This window comes from Camelus ferus, chromosome 10 (assembly GCF_009834535.1).
Source record: "Camelus ferus isolate YT-003-E chromosome 10, BCGSAC_Cfer_1.0, whole genome shotgun sequence".
Taxonomy (NCBI): domain Eukaryota; kingdom Metazoa; phylum Chordata; class Mammalia; order Artiodactyla; family Camelidae; genus Camelus; species Camelus ferus.
Genome location: NC_045705.1, coordinates 12,870,439 through 12,884,608, shown reverse-complemented (window position 1 = coordinate 12,884,608; position 14,170 = coordinate 12,870,439). Strand labels below are relative to the sequence as shown.

At 34.8% G+C, this 14,170-nt stretch overlaps 1 protein-coding gene across 1 annotated transcript in view; it reads right to left on the bottom strand.

Annotated features, from left to right (window-relative positions):
- The window catches only part of ANO5 (anoctamin 5), a 70,509-nt gene that overhangs the window by 14,869 nt on the left and 41,470 nt on the right, over nucleotides 1-14,170 (bottom strand). The window contains 3 exon segments of the mRNA XM_032488369.1: nucleotides 983-1,205; nucleotides 2,805-2,879; nucleotides 5,099-5,250. Coding sequence (XP_032344260.1) covers nucleotides 983-1,205; nucleotides 2,805-2,879; nucleotides 5,099-5,250 — 450 coding nt within the window.

The window sequence follows — 14,170 nt, the reverse complement described above, 5'->3', positions numbered from 1 at the left end:
TCCAGCCAAATCCATGACATTTTTAGCGATACCGAAGTAGTAACACATATTCTAAAAACACAGATAACTCCTCCGTCTTACTGAAATTTAGTTGCACTCCTACAAAATCTCTAATGTGAGTACAAGTGATTTTCCTCGTTGGAGAAAGCTGAAGGTTTTTTTTTAGGTGCTTTGTTTTTGGGTTCTATTTACCATGAATTTTTTATTTCTTTTTTTGCTGTTGCTAGCAGAAAAAAGAAGTAAAACTGAGGTAGAAGATCTTCAGATTTGAAAATGGTATCTAATTACAGTTGCTTCCCAGTAGTTGCTCTGGTGCTGAGTATACAGTGCTACCTTTTTGGTTCCCGTTGGCACGTCAGTGTATAGATTTAGAGAGGCGAGAGCCTCTGCAGAGAGCACTGCCAGAGAAGCTGAGGCTGGAGTCGTCTCTGATAGTATGTCCAACCTGCAGGGGGCCAGACCAGGAGCAACTGTGCCAAGCCGCTCGCCCTGACTCAATCTCCCACTCCACCCAGTACTCCTGCAACTTCCCTCTTGGCTTTAGGAGAAATTTTTAAATTTTTGAAAGAAAATAATTCAGGTTCTAAGACATTCAGGAGGACCTGAATGTCCTTTTTTCTCACAATGGTTTTCAAAATCTAAAAACCATATATATGAAATAAAAATTATCTGTGTCTTGAGAAAAGTGAAGATTTTTACTTAGGCTTCAACCAGCCCCATGAAGGGAGAATTAAGGCAAGAATGTTTTTCTTGTTTTGTTTTGTTTTGTTTTTATTTTTTATTTTTTTTAGTTCTTCTTCTTGCTTCCATTATAATACACCTGAATGTAGCTGCTCGGGGATTCTGAAGCACCAGGCTGTGGGTCAACTTGCAGAGCAAAAGTGCCTTAAAATATTGCACTTGCTGGGGGTGATCCAAAATGGACGTACAGCATTGGCAGGAACCCTTTTTCAGAGTAATACTAACCATCTGGCCAGCTTACCCATTTTTGTAATCCAGGCAGATATCTTTTCATAAAAGAAATTCAAGATCAAGATGACAATGAAGTTCAGGCAGGACCCAGTGAGTGAGGTGGTTATCTGTGGAGTGAGGAAACTTTTGACATGCTTCAGGGATGCTTCACTTTCCACAAAGCTAGCGAAGGTGGCAAAGACGGACAGGCGGTACACAATCACTGCTACCATGCACGCGATGACCAGAGACATCTGGGGAAGGGAAGCAAACAACTGCTCACTCTCATCTCTGTAACCCTATGATGTGTGCCTATCTGAAACACTCTTCTCACCTCATGTATTAAGTTTAGCGACTCTATTTTGGAAAGCAAACCAAATCAGTCTCTCTCACCATATACAGCAGGAAATGAAAACTAGGAAAGTAAAAAGGTTAGAGACAGGCATATGGTAGCAGCTCAGTAAGTCAAAAATAAAAAAATATTCATTGCCCATCCTCTAGGTCCATCCCCTAGAAAAAGTTGGAAAACTAGCCAGCAGGCCAGAGTCTGCCTATGGTCTTACTTGTTCTTGTGTAACCCTTGAGGTAAGAATGTGGGCTTTTTTTTTTTTTTTTGCATTTTTAAAAGTTGTAAAGAAAAATAAAGACAATTAAGTGCCAGAGACAATTTGTAGTCCACAAAGCCAAAAATATATCTTTTACAGCAAATGTTTGGCAACTTCTGCTCTAGGCTGTAGTTAAACACGTAGTGTACAGATTACTTATTTTCCCAAGAAAAATATGTTTAAAGATTTGATTTCATTTTCCTTCAGAATATTGCCATTAGTCATTTGATATGCCTGGTAGTTTAGATATTTGTATAGATCTGGTATGAATTTTATACCTTCCCATATTGCAAAAAACACAAAAATATTTATATCAATGATTAGAGAATTTTATTCTGAAAGTTGAGGAACTGAATCAAACTGAATGAGTACCAGAAATAAAAGACAGAGTGATTTTCTAGAACCACACTCCAGAATATTTTTCAAAGAGTGTCCCAAACTGATTATTACCCCTTTTTATTTTATCATCTCTCCTAAAATGACTGTTACATCATCTAGGAAAACACAAATTTAACATAGAAAAACCAGTATCTTTTAACAAGAAATGTCCAAGATAAAACATTATGAGACAGTATTGACTGGTGAGATTAAACTATAGTCTACAACTGCTAATTATTTATACTTCAACACGCTAACCTCTCAGAGGGTATCATTGCCTCTTTTCCTAAAATTAAAGGTCAACTGTAAGAGGACATAAATCCGTAAAGGGGAAGGCAGATTATGACGATGATGGAGGAATCTATCAGTTAAAGGCATGGAGAAAACCTGACTCCCTCACAATGGGATATACTGATTAAATTTTTCAAGTAGAATTAACATTTTCTTCCATTTGTCTCAGCAAGAGAGTAAACCTTAATAGTATGAAGTTATTTTTCATTTTGTAGAGATATTATAAATGGAGATAAAGATGAATTAATAATTTTTTAAAAACTAACCAAATAGTTTGCAATCAAATTGTTATTCTGTTCTGATTTCAAGTTATCACCAAATTATTGAACAGCTGGAAGGGGGAAAGGCCAGGCTTTAAGATGAAGCACCTCTCTCTCCCCCAACTCCTTTTCCAAGATTCAATGATGGCACATCCATGTAAATTACAGTTTATCTTATATAAGAGCGCTACTGAAAAAAAAATACTGTGGAAGGGGACGGAAGAGAGGGACTCCAGAGCCATTGTAGATGAAACTGCTGACATAATCCCAATACGACCTTACATCAAATAGATGGTAACAGTTTTTAAAGAACACTCACCCATAACGTCACTGTGGCTCCCGATAAAAAGTACCATGGAATACGATTACATAGAGGCATGTGAGGTTCCATCTCCTGTAATTTTGAAGAAATCACAGCAAAATTCAAAATCTACCCTTAAAGTTAGGACTCCAAGCAATAGTCAAAATCACAAAGTCCCGTTAAAGTAGAAACCTCCCGAGTGGGGTCACTACTGCTCATGGAAAGTAATGGCTCCTTACTTCTAAGTAGAAATCTGTAGGGCTCTTAGATGAGATATTTTACAAATTATATGAGATATACAAGATACACACTATTTCCTGAGTGTTGAATTAGAGTGGTATTCAGGGTGAGATAGACAGGAAAGCAAACTCAAAACCTGAGGGATGCTGTAATTGCTCTGCATGATACTAAATAGGGTGCCTTATTTATAGTTACAGTATTAATTGTCTTCTTCCACAGTTCAGGGGCTCAGACTTTTCCATCATTATGTTTTTTAAATCATTAATGAAAGATACTAACCATATCAGCTGATATTTTTAGCTATCTCAAGAGGCAGAGCTATCCCTCTCTGCAAATACTGCCATATAGTAAAAAAAGCTGTCAGCAGAAATCATGTAATTCTATCTAACACATAAGATTTTATATTTTCACAATCTTAAAGATTTTCAGAAAGAACTGAATGCTAACAGAACCCCCAGATATGTGTGCATACATGTGATTATGCACATGTGTGTGCATGTGTGTATCCAGTGTATGTGTGTTCGTGTGCCTGCGCATATTTGTATGTGCAGGTGTGTGTGTCCATGCATGCGTGTGTGTGTTCCCAGTAGACTCAAATGTAAAGTTCTGGTTGTGCTTAACCACTGAAGGAACACTGCAACAAAGTAAAAAACAAAACAAAACAACAAACAAAAAACACTCTCATTTTCAAAACCATTAGAGCTAAGTGAAGTAGATGATTCACAGTGAATTAATACATACTGTCCTTCAACTGGTTTCAAATGTAAGGGGGGGAGGGTTTAGCTCAAGCGGTAGAGTGGATGCTTAGCAAGCATGAAGTCCTAGGTTCAATCCCTGGTACCTCCTCTAAAGTAATTAAATAAAATAAAATAACCTAATTACCTCCCCCCACAAAAAAACAAAAACAAACAAAAATAAACAAATGTAAACATTCAGTACAGATTGTCTTTAGGTCAGTAATTTTTGGCAAAGCCAATAGGCCTGCTTTTATTTTCTTTTTTATCCCATTAAGTATGAATAGATAGAAGTCATTATTATGATAATATCTCTTTTAATATATTTTAATTACTTTCAAATTGCCACCCAAGTTGTTAATGTATTTTCTGAAGTGATTTTTCTCTTTATTCATTTACTGAATTTTTTTAAAAATGTATCAATGCAATTTAATAAATGTTTAGTGGATGTCTAAACTGTGAAAAGAATTCTAAGTATTATAGACAAGAATAGTATCCTGAACAGAGTAGGAAATTCTACTGAAGAGACTTTTAGACATATTCTAAATGAGACATATTCTCATGTTAGAGACATATTCTATTCTCCCTCTAATAGTGTCAGGTAACATGGCGATTATAGTTAACAGGAAGGTAGAAACTCCAAGAATATGTGGCCAAGAGTCTGCAAAGTACCTTCTATTTTCACATGAAAAACAAAAAACAAAAAACAAAAAACGAGGTGCCAAGAAATCAAATAACTCACAATATACAGCTAGTTTGCCAGTTATCCCCAAATCTAGACTTTCCTTCTCAGACACCAGTGTGATGATGTTTCCATTACAAACAATTAGAATGGACTAGGTGAATAAACATTTGTCTAATAAAGTGATCACTCATAAGCCCACTACCTTAATACAATACTATTTTTATGTATTAAATTAGTATATGTATTTCCATGCATATATATTTATATGCAAAGCCCACAGCACACACACTGTTTTTCACTTCATTTGATTTCACTTAGTAGTAAGACTATGTATTTCATGATACGATGACTTGAATTTGCTTCAAAATAATATAGTGGCAGGGAGGGGTAGGTGTATAAATGAAGAAAGACTGTCCATGAGTTAATATTAATTGAAGCTGGGTGATGGCTCCACCCTGGGGCCTATTTGACATTTCTATCTACTTTTGCATGTGTTTGAAATGTATATTAGAAGCAAGTAAAAAAAGCCTTTATGATTTATATGTTGGAGAACATTTTAAAGGCAAATTAAAATACACATCATTATTTGAGAAGCCACTTGCAGCAGTGTGTTCACTGGAACATCTGCTGCCCATTTCAGTTTCCCGATCTACCTTAGTCACTGTGTTCATCTTCCTGTGCGTGCACATGGCTTCAAACTCAGGTCTCAGCTGAAGCTGCTGCTGTTCCTCTTCAAAGTCCACCAGGTCCCATTCATATTCCAGTCTGGCTTGTCGCTGTTTCCAAAACTCCAAAAACAATGTGACTGCGGGCAAAGAAATGTATAAAAACAAACACAATAAAGAGATGGAGAAACAAATGAAGAAGAAAAATAACTGGATTTTTCTTTGCTTTAAAAAATCATATTGGCTGCACAATGGTTCTTCTGTCACTATTATGTTTGATGATAAAATTATAAAATTATTAATTTTAGCAAAATACTATGTAATAGTGTTGACATAACTCACATATATATATATATATATATATATATATAAGTACAAATGAGTTTCTTAGACAACAGTCCATGCAATAATTTTTTTTCAGGAACATTGCTCTCTTTCTTCATTCAGATAATCTGAAGAAATATTTAAACTTGACCCTTTACTAATACCTAGATTTTGTCTGCCTGTCTTTTACTGAAATCATACAAGCAAATGTACCACTTTCTCAGGCTTAGGAAAATTAAAGGAAAACATAAGAGCCATTTCACAGCACAGCATGTCTCTTTCTCTGTTTCTCTTCCTGTCTCTCTCCCTCTCTGTCTCTCTCTCTCTATATGTACAATATATAATATTATATATAGTATAATATATAACATATACGATTTTTAAAAAAAGTTCACTTTGAGATCCTGATTTCAATTATTTTGGGTAAACACCCAGACATGAGATTGCTGGATCACATGGCAGTTCTATTTTAATTTTTGAGGAACTTCCACACCGTTTTCAAGCTGCACCATTTAGCAATCCCACCAATAGTATGCAAAAGTTCATTATAACTCTCCACATTCTCACCAACACCTGTCTTCTGTTATTTTAGTAATAGCCATCCTGACAGATGTGAGATGACATCTCATTGTGGTTTGATTTGCATTTCCCTGATAACTAATGACATCAAGCATTTTTTCATATACCTGTTAGCCATTTGCATAACTTCTTTGGAGGAATGTCTATTCAAGTCCTGTGCCCAGTTTTCAATCAGGTTATCAGTTTTTTCTTTTACTATAGAGCTACAGGAGTTCCTGATATATTTTGGAGATTAACCCCTTACGAGATACATGGTTTGCAAATATTTTCTGCCATTCCATGGGTTGGCTTTTCACTCTGACTGTTGTCTCTGCTGTGAAGAAGCATTTTAGTTTGATATAGTCTGGCTTCTTTGTTGCTGTTGTTGCCTCGGCTTTGGTGTCATATGCATGAAATCATTGCCAAGGCCAATGTCATAAAGAATTTCTTTCTATTTTCCTGTAGGAGTTTTATAGATTCAGGTCTCATATTTCTCTTTAATCCATTTTGAGTTTATTTTTGTGATGATGTACGATAAGGATCCAATTTCACTCTTTTGCAAGTCAATATTCAGTTTTCCCAGCACCCTTTGTTGAAGAGACTGTTCTCTCCCCATTGTGTTTTCTTGGAAATTCCGTTGCAGATTAGTTAACCATAAATGTGTGGATTTATTTCTGGACTTCATTCTGTTTCATTGGTGTGTATGCCTATCTTTATGCCAGTACTGTACTGTTTTGATTACCGCAGCAAACAAAGAAACAGTTCCTAACTGGCTTTCTCCCCAGGACTAAATGTAAAGGCAACAGACACAAATGCCCATCTTCCAATCTCTCCTTGAAAGAAATCTATTTGCTTACTTTAAAAGCTGCTGCCTGAGGGTCCAGCTTCCAAACAGCCTGCATCTAGGTGCTGACTGAGATCTTCCCTTTTGGGACACAAACAGGTGTTGGCACAATCCAAATACTAGGAGCCACTAAGAACAAAGAAGGAAGCTTGTACAATCACAGGCCACACTTTCAAGTCTGGAAGAGGTAGCTGTTTTATCTAATGCACTGAAATCAACACAGAGAGGCAAGGTAAATGAAGAAACAGAGGAATATGTTCCAAATAAAATATAAACCTCAGAAAAAGACCTTAATGAAATGGAGGTAAGTGATTTAGCTGAGAAAGAGTTCAATTAATGGTCACTAAGATGCTTACCAAGGTCAGGAGAACAATGCATGAACAAAGTGAGAATTTGAACAAAGAGACAGATAATATAAGAAAGTAGTAAATAGAAACCATAGAGCTGAATAGAATTATTATATTGTAAATTCAATAGAAGGGTTTGACAGCATACCAGATAAAGTGAAGAAAGAATCTGCAAACTCCAAGTAAGAGAGGTAGAAATCATCCAGGCAGCAAAATTAATAAAATGAAAATGAAAAATGAGAGGAAAAATAGTGAAGCTAGCTTAAGGGAGTTATGGGATCTTATGAAGCGGACCAACATTTGCATAATACAGATCTCAGAAGGAGAAGCAAGACAGACAACATATTCAAAGATATAGTGGCTAAAAAATTCTCTAACGTGGAAAAAAGAAAGAAATATCAAATCTAGGAAAACATCTGAGTTCCAAAAAAGATGAAAATGATGAGAAACACACTGAGATACTTTATAATTAAAAGGTCAGAAAGTAAGCACAAAGACAAAATCTTGAAAGCAGCAAGAGAAAAACAACTTGTTATGTACAAGGGATCCTTATGACTATGAGCAGATTTTTTTTTAGCATAAACTCTGCAGACTGGAAAGAAGTAGCACATAGGCAAAATTGGAAACAAAAAAAATTGAGGACCAAGAATACTCTACCTGGAAAGTTTTCCAGACTAGCAAAAGCTGAGTTTATCATAACTAGAATGGCTTTTTAAAAATGTTAAAGGGACCTCTTTAAACTGAGATGAAAACATATAAAAGTATAAATCTCACTGGTAAAGGTAAATGTATACTTAAATTCAGAATTCTCTAACGTTATAACGGTGGTGGGTAAATTACTTGTAAATCTAATATGAGGGTTAAAAGACAAAAGTAGTAAAAAAAAAAAAACCCTAACTACAATAAAATTGTATAACTATAATAACTGGTTAAAGGATACACAAACTAAAAAGATGTAAACTATGACCCCAAAAACATAAAACATGGGAGGGGGTGAAAATATAGAGCTTTAGTATGCATTTGAAGTTAATCTGTCTTAGTTTGCAATAGACTATTATGACTATAAGATGTTTCACATAAGCCTTACTGTAATCACAGAACAAAAGCCTGTAAAAGACATGAAAAGATAAAGATAAAACATATCATTACAGAAAATCATCATATCCCAAAGGAAGAGAGCAAGAGAGGAAAAAAGGAACAAAAGAATCACAAAACTATTTAAAACATGGCATTGGTAAGTCCGTACCTATTAATAATTACTTCAATGTAATTAACTAAATTCTCCAATTAAAAGTCATAGAGTGGCTGAATGGATTGAAAAACAAGACCAAACTATACACTGTCCACAAGAAACTCACTTCAGCTGTAAGGACACACATGTAATGAGAGTAAAGAGATGCAAAAAAGATACTCTATGCAAATGAAAACTAAAAGAAAGCAAGATTAGCTATACTTATATCAGCCAAAATAGACTAAGACGAAGATCACAATACGGAGCAAAGAAGGTCTTTGTATAATGATAAAGAGATCCATCAAATAAGAAGATATAACACTTATAACCATGTATACACCCAACAGAGAAGCACCTAAATACATAGAATAAATATTAATAGATCTGAAATACAGAAACAGTCAGCAGTATAATAATAGTCAGGAACTTCAATACCCCATTTTCAACAATAGATAGATCACCCTGACAGAAAATCAATAAGGAATCATTTGAATTAAACTACATGTTAGACCAGAGGGACCTAACAGGCATTGACAGTACATTCCATCCAACAGCAGCAGAACATATTTTCTTTTAAATGCACATGGAATGTTCTCCAGGAAAAGATCATATATTGGCACTACAAAACAAGTCTTAATAAATTTAAAAAGTCTGAAATTATATCAGGCATCTTTTCTGACCACAATGGTATGAAAGTAGAAATCAATTACAAGAAAAATGAAAACCAGAAAATTCACAAATATGCAGAGATTAAAGGATATATTACTGAACAAACAATGAGTCTAAGAAAAGTCAAATGAGAAATCAAAAAATATCTTCAGACAAATGAAAACTGTAAATACAATATAAAATTGTGAGATGGAGCAGAAGCAGTTCTAGGAAGAAGTTCATAGTGATAAATGCCTACCACATCAACAAAATAAATGATTAAAAATATATAGTCATCTCAACAGTTGCAGAAAAAGCATTTGACAGAATTCAGCATCCATCATGATAAAAACTCTCATCAATATGGGTATAGAGGAAATGTATCTCAACATAATAATGGCCATATATGACAAGCTCATAGCTACCATCATACTCAATGGTGAAAAGCTGAAAGCTTTTCCTTTTTGATTAGGGAAAAGACAAGAATGCCCATTCTTGCCACTTCTGTTCAATAGAGTACTGGAAGTCCTAGCCACAGCAATTAGTCAAGAAAAAGAAATAAAAGACATATAAATTGAAAAGAAGTACAACTGTCTCTATTTACAGATAACCTTAAATTACAAAGAAAATCCTAATGATTCCACCAAAAAACTGTAAGAACTAACAAACAAATTCAGTAAAGTTCCAGGATAAAAATAAATATACAAAAATCAGTTGTGTTTCTATATGCTAACCACTTACTATCAAAAAGAGAAATTAATAAAAAATCCCATTTACAATAGCATCAAAAAGAATAAAATATCTGGAAGTAAATTTAACCAAGGTGGTAAAAGATATGTAAACTATATACTGTATACTACAAGACATTGAGAAAGAAATTGAAGAAGACACAAGTAAGTGGAAAGGTAGTCCATGCTCATGAACTGGAGGAATTGATATTATAAAAACATCCATGCTACGCCAGCAATCTCCAGATTCACTGCAATCCCTATCCAAATTCCAATGGTAATTTTTACAGAAATAAAGGAAACAATCCTAAAATTCGTATGGGGCCATGAAAGACTCCAAATAGCCAAAACAATCTTGAGAAAGAACAAAGCAGTAAGCATCATACTCCTGATTTAAAACTGTACTACAAATTTATAGTAATCAAAATAGTATGGTACTGGCATAAAAATAAACATATAGACCTAGGGAACACACTCAAAAGCCCAGAAATAACCCTACGTATTACAGTCAACTAATATTTGACAAAGGATTCAAGAATAATCAGTGGGGAAAGAATAGTTTCTTCTATAGATGGTTTTGGGAAAACTGGATATTGGTTTACAAAGAGCAAAACTGAAAAAAGGGAACCGCTGTGTACTATTGTTGGGAATGTAAATTGGTATAGCCACTATGGAGAACAGTATGAAGACTCTTCAAAAAATTAAAAGTAGAACTACAATATGATCCAGCAATTCCATTTTTAGGTATACATACAAAGGAAACAAAATCACTATCTTGAAGTGATATCTTCACTCCCATGTTCACTGTGGCGTTATTTATAATAGCCAAACCATGTAAACAACCTAAGTTCTCTTCAGTGGGTGTATGGATAAAGAAAATGTGGCATAGAGGAGGCACATTAAAAGATGTTCAACATCACTACTCATCAGAGAAATAGAAATTAAGACCACAATGAGATATCATCTCACACATGTCAGAATGACTATCATCAAAAAGACCACAAATAACAATGTGTTGGTGAGGATGTGGAGGAAAGGGAACTCTCATATACTGTCAGTGGGAATGTAAATTGGTGCAGCCACTATGGAAAACAGCATGGAGGATTCCCAAAAGACTAAAAATAGAACTACCATATGATCCATCAATTCCACCCCGAGTATATATCTGAAAAAAACCAAAAATACTAACTCAAAAAGATCCATGTACCTAATGTTCATAGCAGTGTTATTTACAATTGCCAAGATATGGAAGCACCCTAAGTGTCCATCAACAGATAAATGGGTAAAGAAGATGTAGTGTATATACACAGTAGAATACTATTCAGCCATAAAAAACAATGAAATTTTACCATTTGCAGCAACATAGATGGACTTGGAGGGTATTATGCTAAATGAAATAACTCAGACAAAGTATTATATTACTTATATGTGGACTCTAAAAAACACAACATACTAGTGAATGTAACAAAAAGAAACAGACTCACAGATATAGAGAACAAACTAGTGGTTACCAGTGGGGAGAGAGAAGGGGGAGGGGCAGTATAAGGGTAGGGGGATTAAGAAGCACAAACCACTATGTATAGAATAAGCTACTAGGATATATTGTACAACACAGGGAATATAGCCAATAGTCTATAATAACTATAAATGGAGTCTATAACCTTTAAAAAATGTGAATCACTATATTGTATACCTGTAACATATAATATTGTACATCAACTATAACTCAATTTTAAAAAAGGAAATTTATAGCAATTAAAAACATGAAGGTAAAATTAATTATAATTTATAGTTACATGATAAAATTTCACCAAAAAAAGAAAATGAGGCACACGTAAATATTCTTACAACAGAATATTATTCAGCCAAAAAATGATGAAAATCCTGCCTTTTGTGACAGCATGAATAGACCTTGAGGGTATTGTGCAGAATGAGATAAGTCACACAGAGTAAGACAAATATTGTATGATCTCATTTATATGTGGAATCTAAAAAAAAGAAAAAATCAAAATTGTAGAAACTATACAGATCGGTGGTTGCCAGAGGCAGGATTGTGTGGGAGGGGGGAAATGGGTGAAAATGGTTAAAAAGGTACAAACTTCTAATTACAAGATTAATAAATTTGGTGGATATAATGTACAGCATGGTGTACATGCTGTTAAAAATACTGTGTTATACATCTGAAAATTGCAATGGCTCTTAAATGATCTTAGGACAAGGAAAAATTGTAACTATGTGACATAATGGATGTTAACCAAACTTATTATAGTAATCGTTTTGAAATATATACATACATCAAATCACTATGTTGTACATCCTAAACTAATAAAATGTTTTATATCAAATATATCTCAATAAAACTGGCAGGACTGGAAATGACCTAAATGTCTAACAACTGAGAACTGGTTGGATAAAGTGTGATAAATTCATAAAAGGGAATCCTATTCAGTCATAAATAGGCACATACACACCCATACAACCATCCATATATTCATTGCTATGGAAGAAGTCCCATCACTCATTGGGATAAACTATGTATATAATATCACATCATTTACATAAAAAAAATTTGGGCACATATGCCTACATATATAGAAAAAGATTCTGAAAAATCATGGTCAAAATGATGATTTTATTTTTGGTAATTTTAACATTCTTTTCTTCACACTTCTACACATTGCTTGAATTTCCTATGATGGGTATGTATTTTCATTATAAATAAACCAAAAAGTTAAAAAGAAGCAGCATTTCCTACCCTCAGTACAAACCAAAGTATGCATTATGTTCAGGTCTCAACCCTTTGGACATTCCCTTAATCTACAGTATTTTTTCTCCACATCTACTCTGCCTTTGATTCAGCTTACTTGTTTATTAATAGTTGTACTAAAACAAATGCCTTTGCAGTTCTGTTTCCATAGAATTTCACTAAGATCTTCAAAAACTAAAGCTAAACCAGTAATTCACTGCTACAATAAACTTTTCTAAGAGAACTAACTCTAAGATTGTTTACTAAGTCTGTGTGTCTGTTTCCAGGGAAAGGGGGTGGGAAGGGATACATTTAGGAGTTTGAGATTTATAAATGTTAGCCACTACATATAACAATAGATTTTTTAAAAAGTTTATTTTGTATAGCACAGGGAACTACGTTCAATATCTTGTAATAAACTTTAATGGAAAAATATGAAAACGAATATATGTATGTATATGCATGAATGGGATATTGTGTTGTACACCATAGACTGACACATTCTAATTGTCTGTACTTCAATAAAAAAAGAGAAGAAAAAGAAAGAAAAAAAAAAAAGAAACGATGGCAGCACCTCTTCAAGAAGCAGTGCTGCGGGTGTTCCAGAGTGGCTGCTCCTCTATACTCTATCCAACGTAAGGATGGTGCCGGTGTACAATCTCTCAATGGAAACAACTGAAAACTATTACATTTGTTGTAATTTGTGAACCTATCACCCACTTCTGATTCCAGGAAATGACAGAGGCAGGATTTGGCAGCCACATGATGGAGATGTCCATACACTAACTTAACCAGAGGAGGTTGCTGGAGAATTGTTGGTAAGAACTTCTTTGTCCCCTGCTCTCTCTTTGAATTGGGGGCCATTCTCCTCTGACCACAGCAGCCAAGCAGAAGAAACAGAAACCCAGTAAATCCCTCTGCTTCATGCACACACCCTGACAAATTCTGCTGTCCTTTTGCCTGGGTCAACCGACTCTTGTTCCCTTGCCCAGTTTTTAAATGCACATATTTGTGTTTGTTAAAGACTTTTTGTTAATTGGAATGAAAAAAAGGCTATCTTTTCCCAGAGCCCCTCAAATTTTGAGACATGCTTTAGAAGTCTTCAGGCCTCCTCTTGCTGGGTTACTCTTACAGAAAACCTTTTCCTCACTGACGGCAAGAACAACCTCATGATACCTCTACTTCCCATGTGATACAGAGGACACGAATTACTGGGACTTTTCCAAAGTTAAGGGGAATTCCACTTTATGTGGAAGACTTTTACCGAATGGAACTGAACTGGAAGCTGGAACTAGAATTTGACACAGGGAATTTAAACTCAAACATTAATTTGTTAGCTCTCAACAGTTTTTGAGTCTTGTTCCAGTTTGTATCCATGACTCAGTAACCTCCAGCCCCCAAGTATCTGTTTATTTCCTCCTGAATTAAGCAGTTATTGAGCCTATTTTTCCCATAGGGCGAAGAGACAGTGTGAGCTGAATACACATGAAGTTTCAAAAATTACAGTGTTTTCCAGAGAAATGAGCAGATGATTAACGGAGACCTTTCTGGACCAAGAACCAAGGACTAAAGACCACTGATGTGGACTCCATCCATATACTGATGCTAGAAAAAACACAAAGATGTAAAATGAC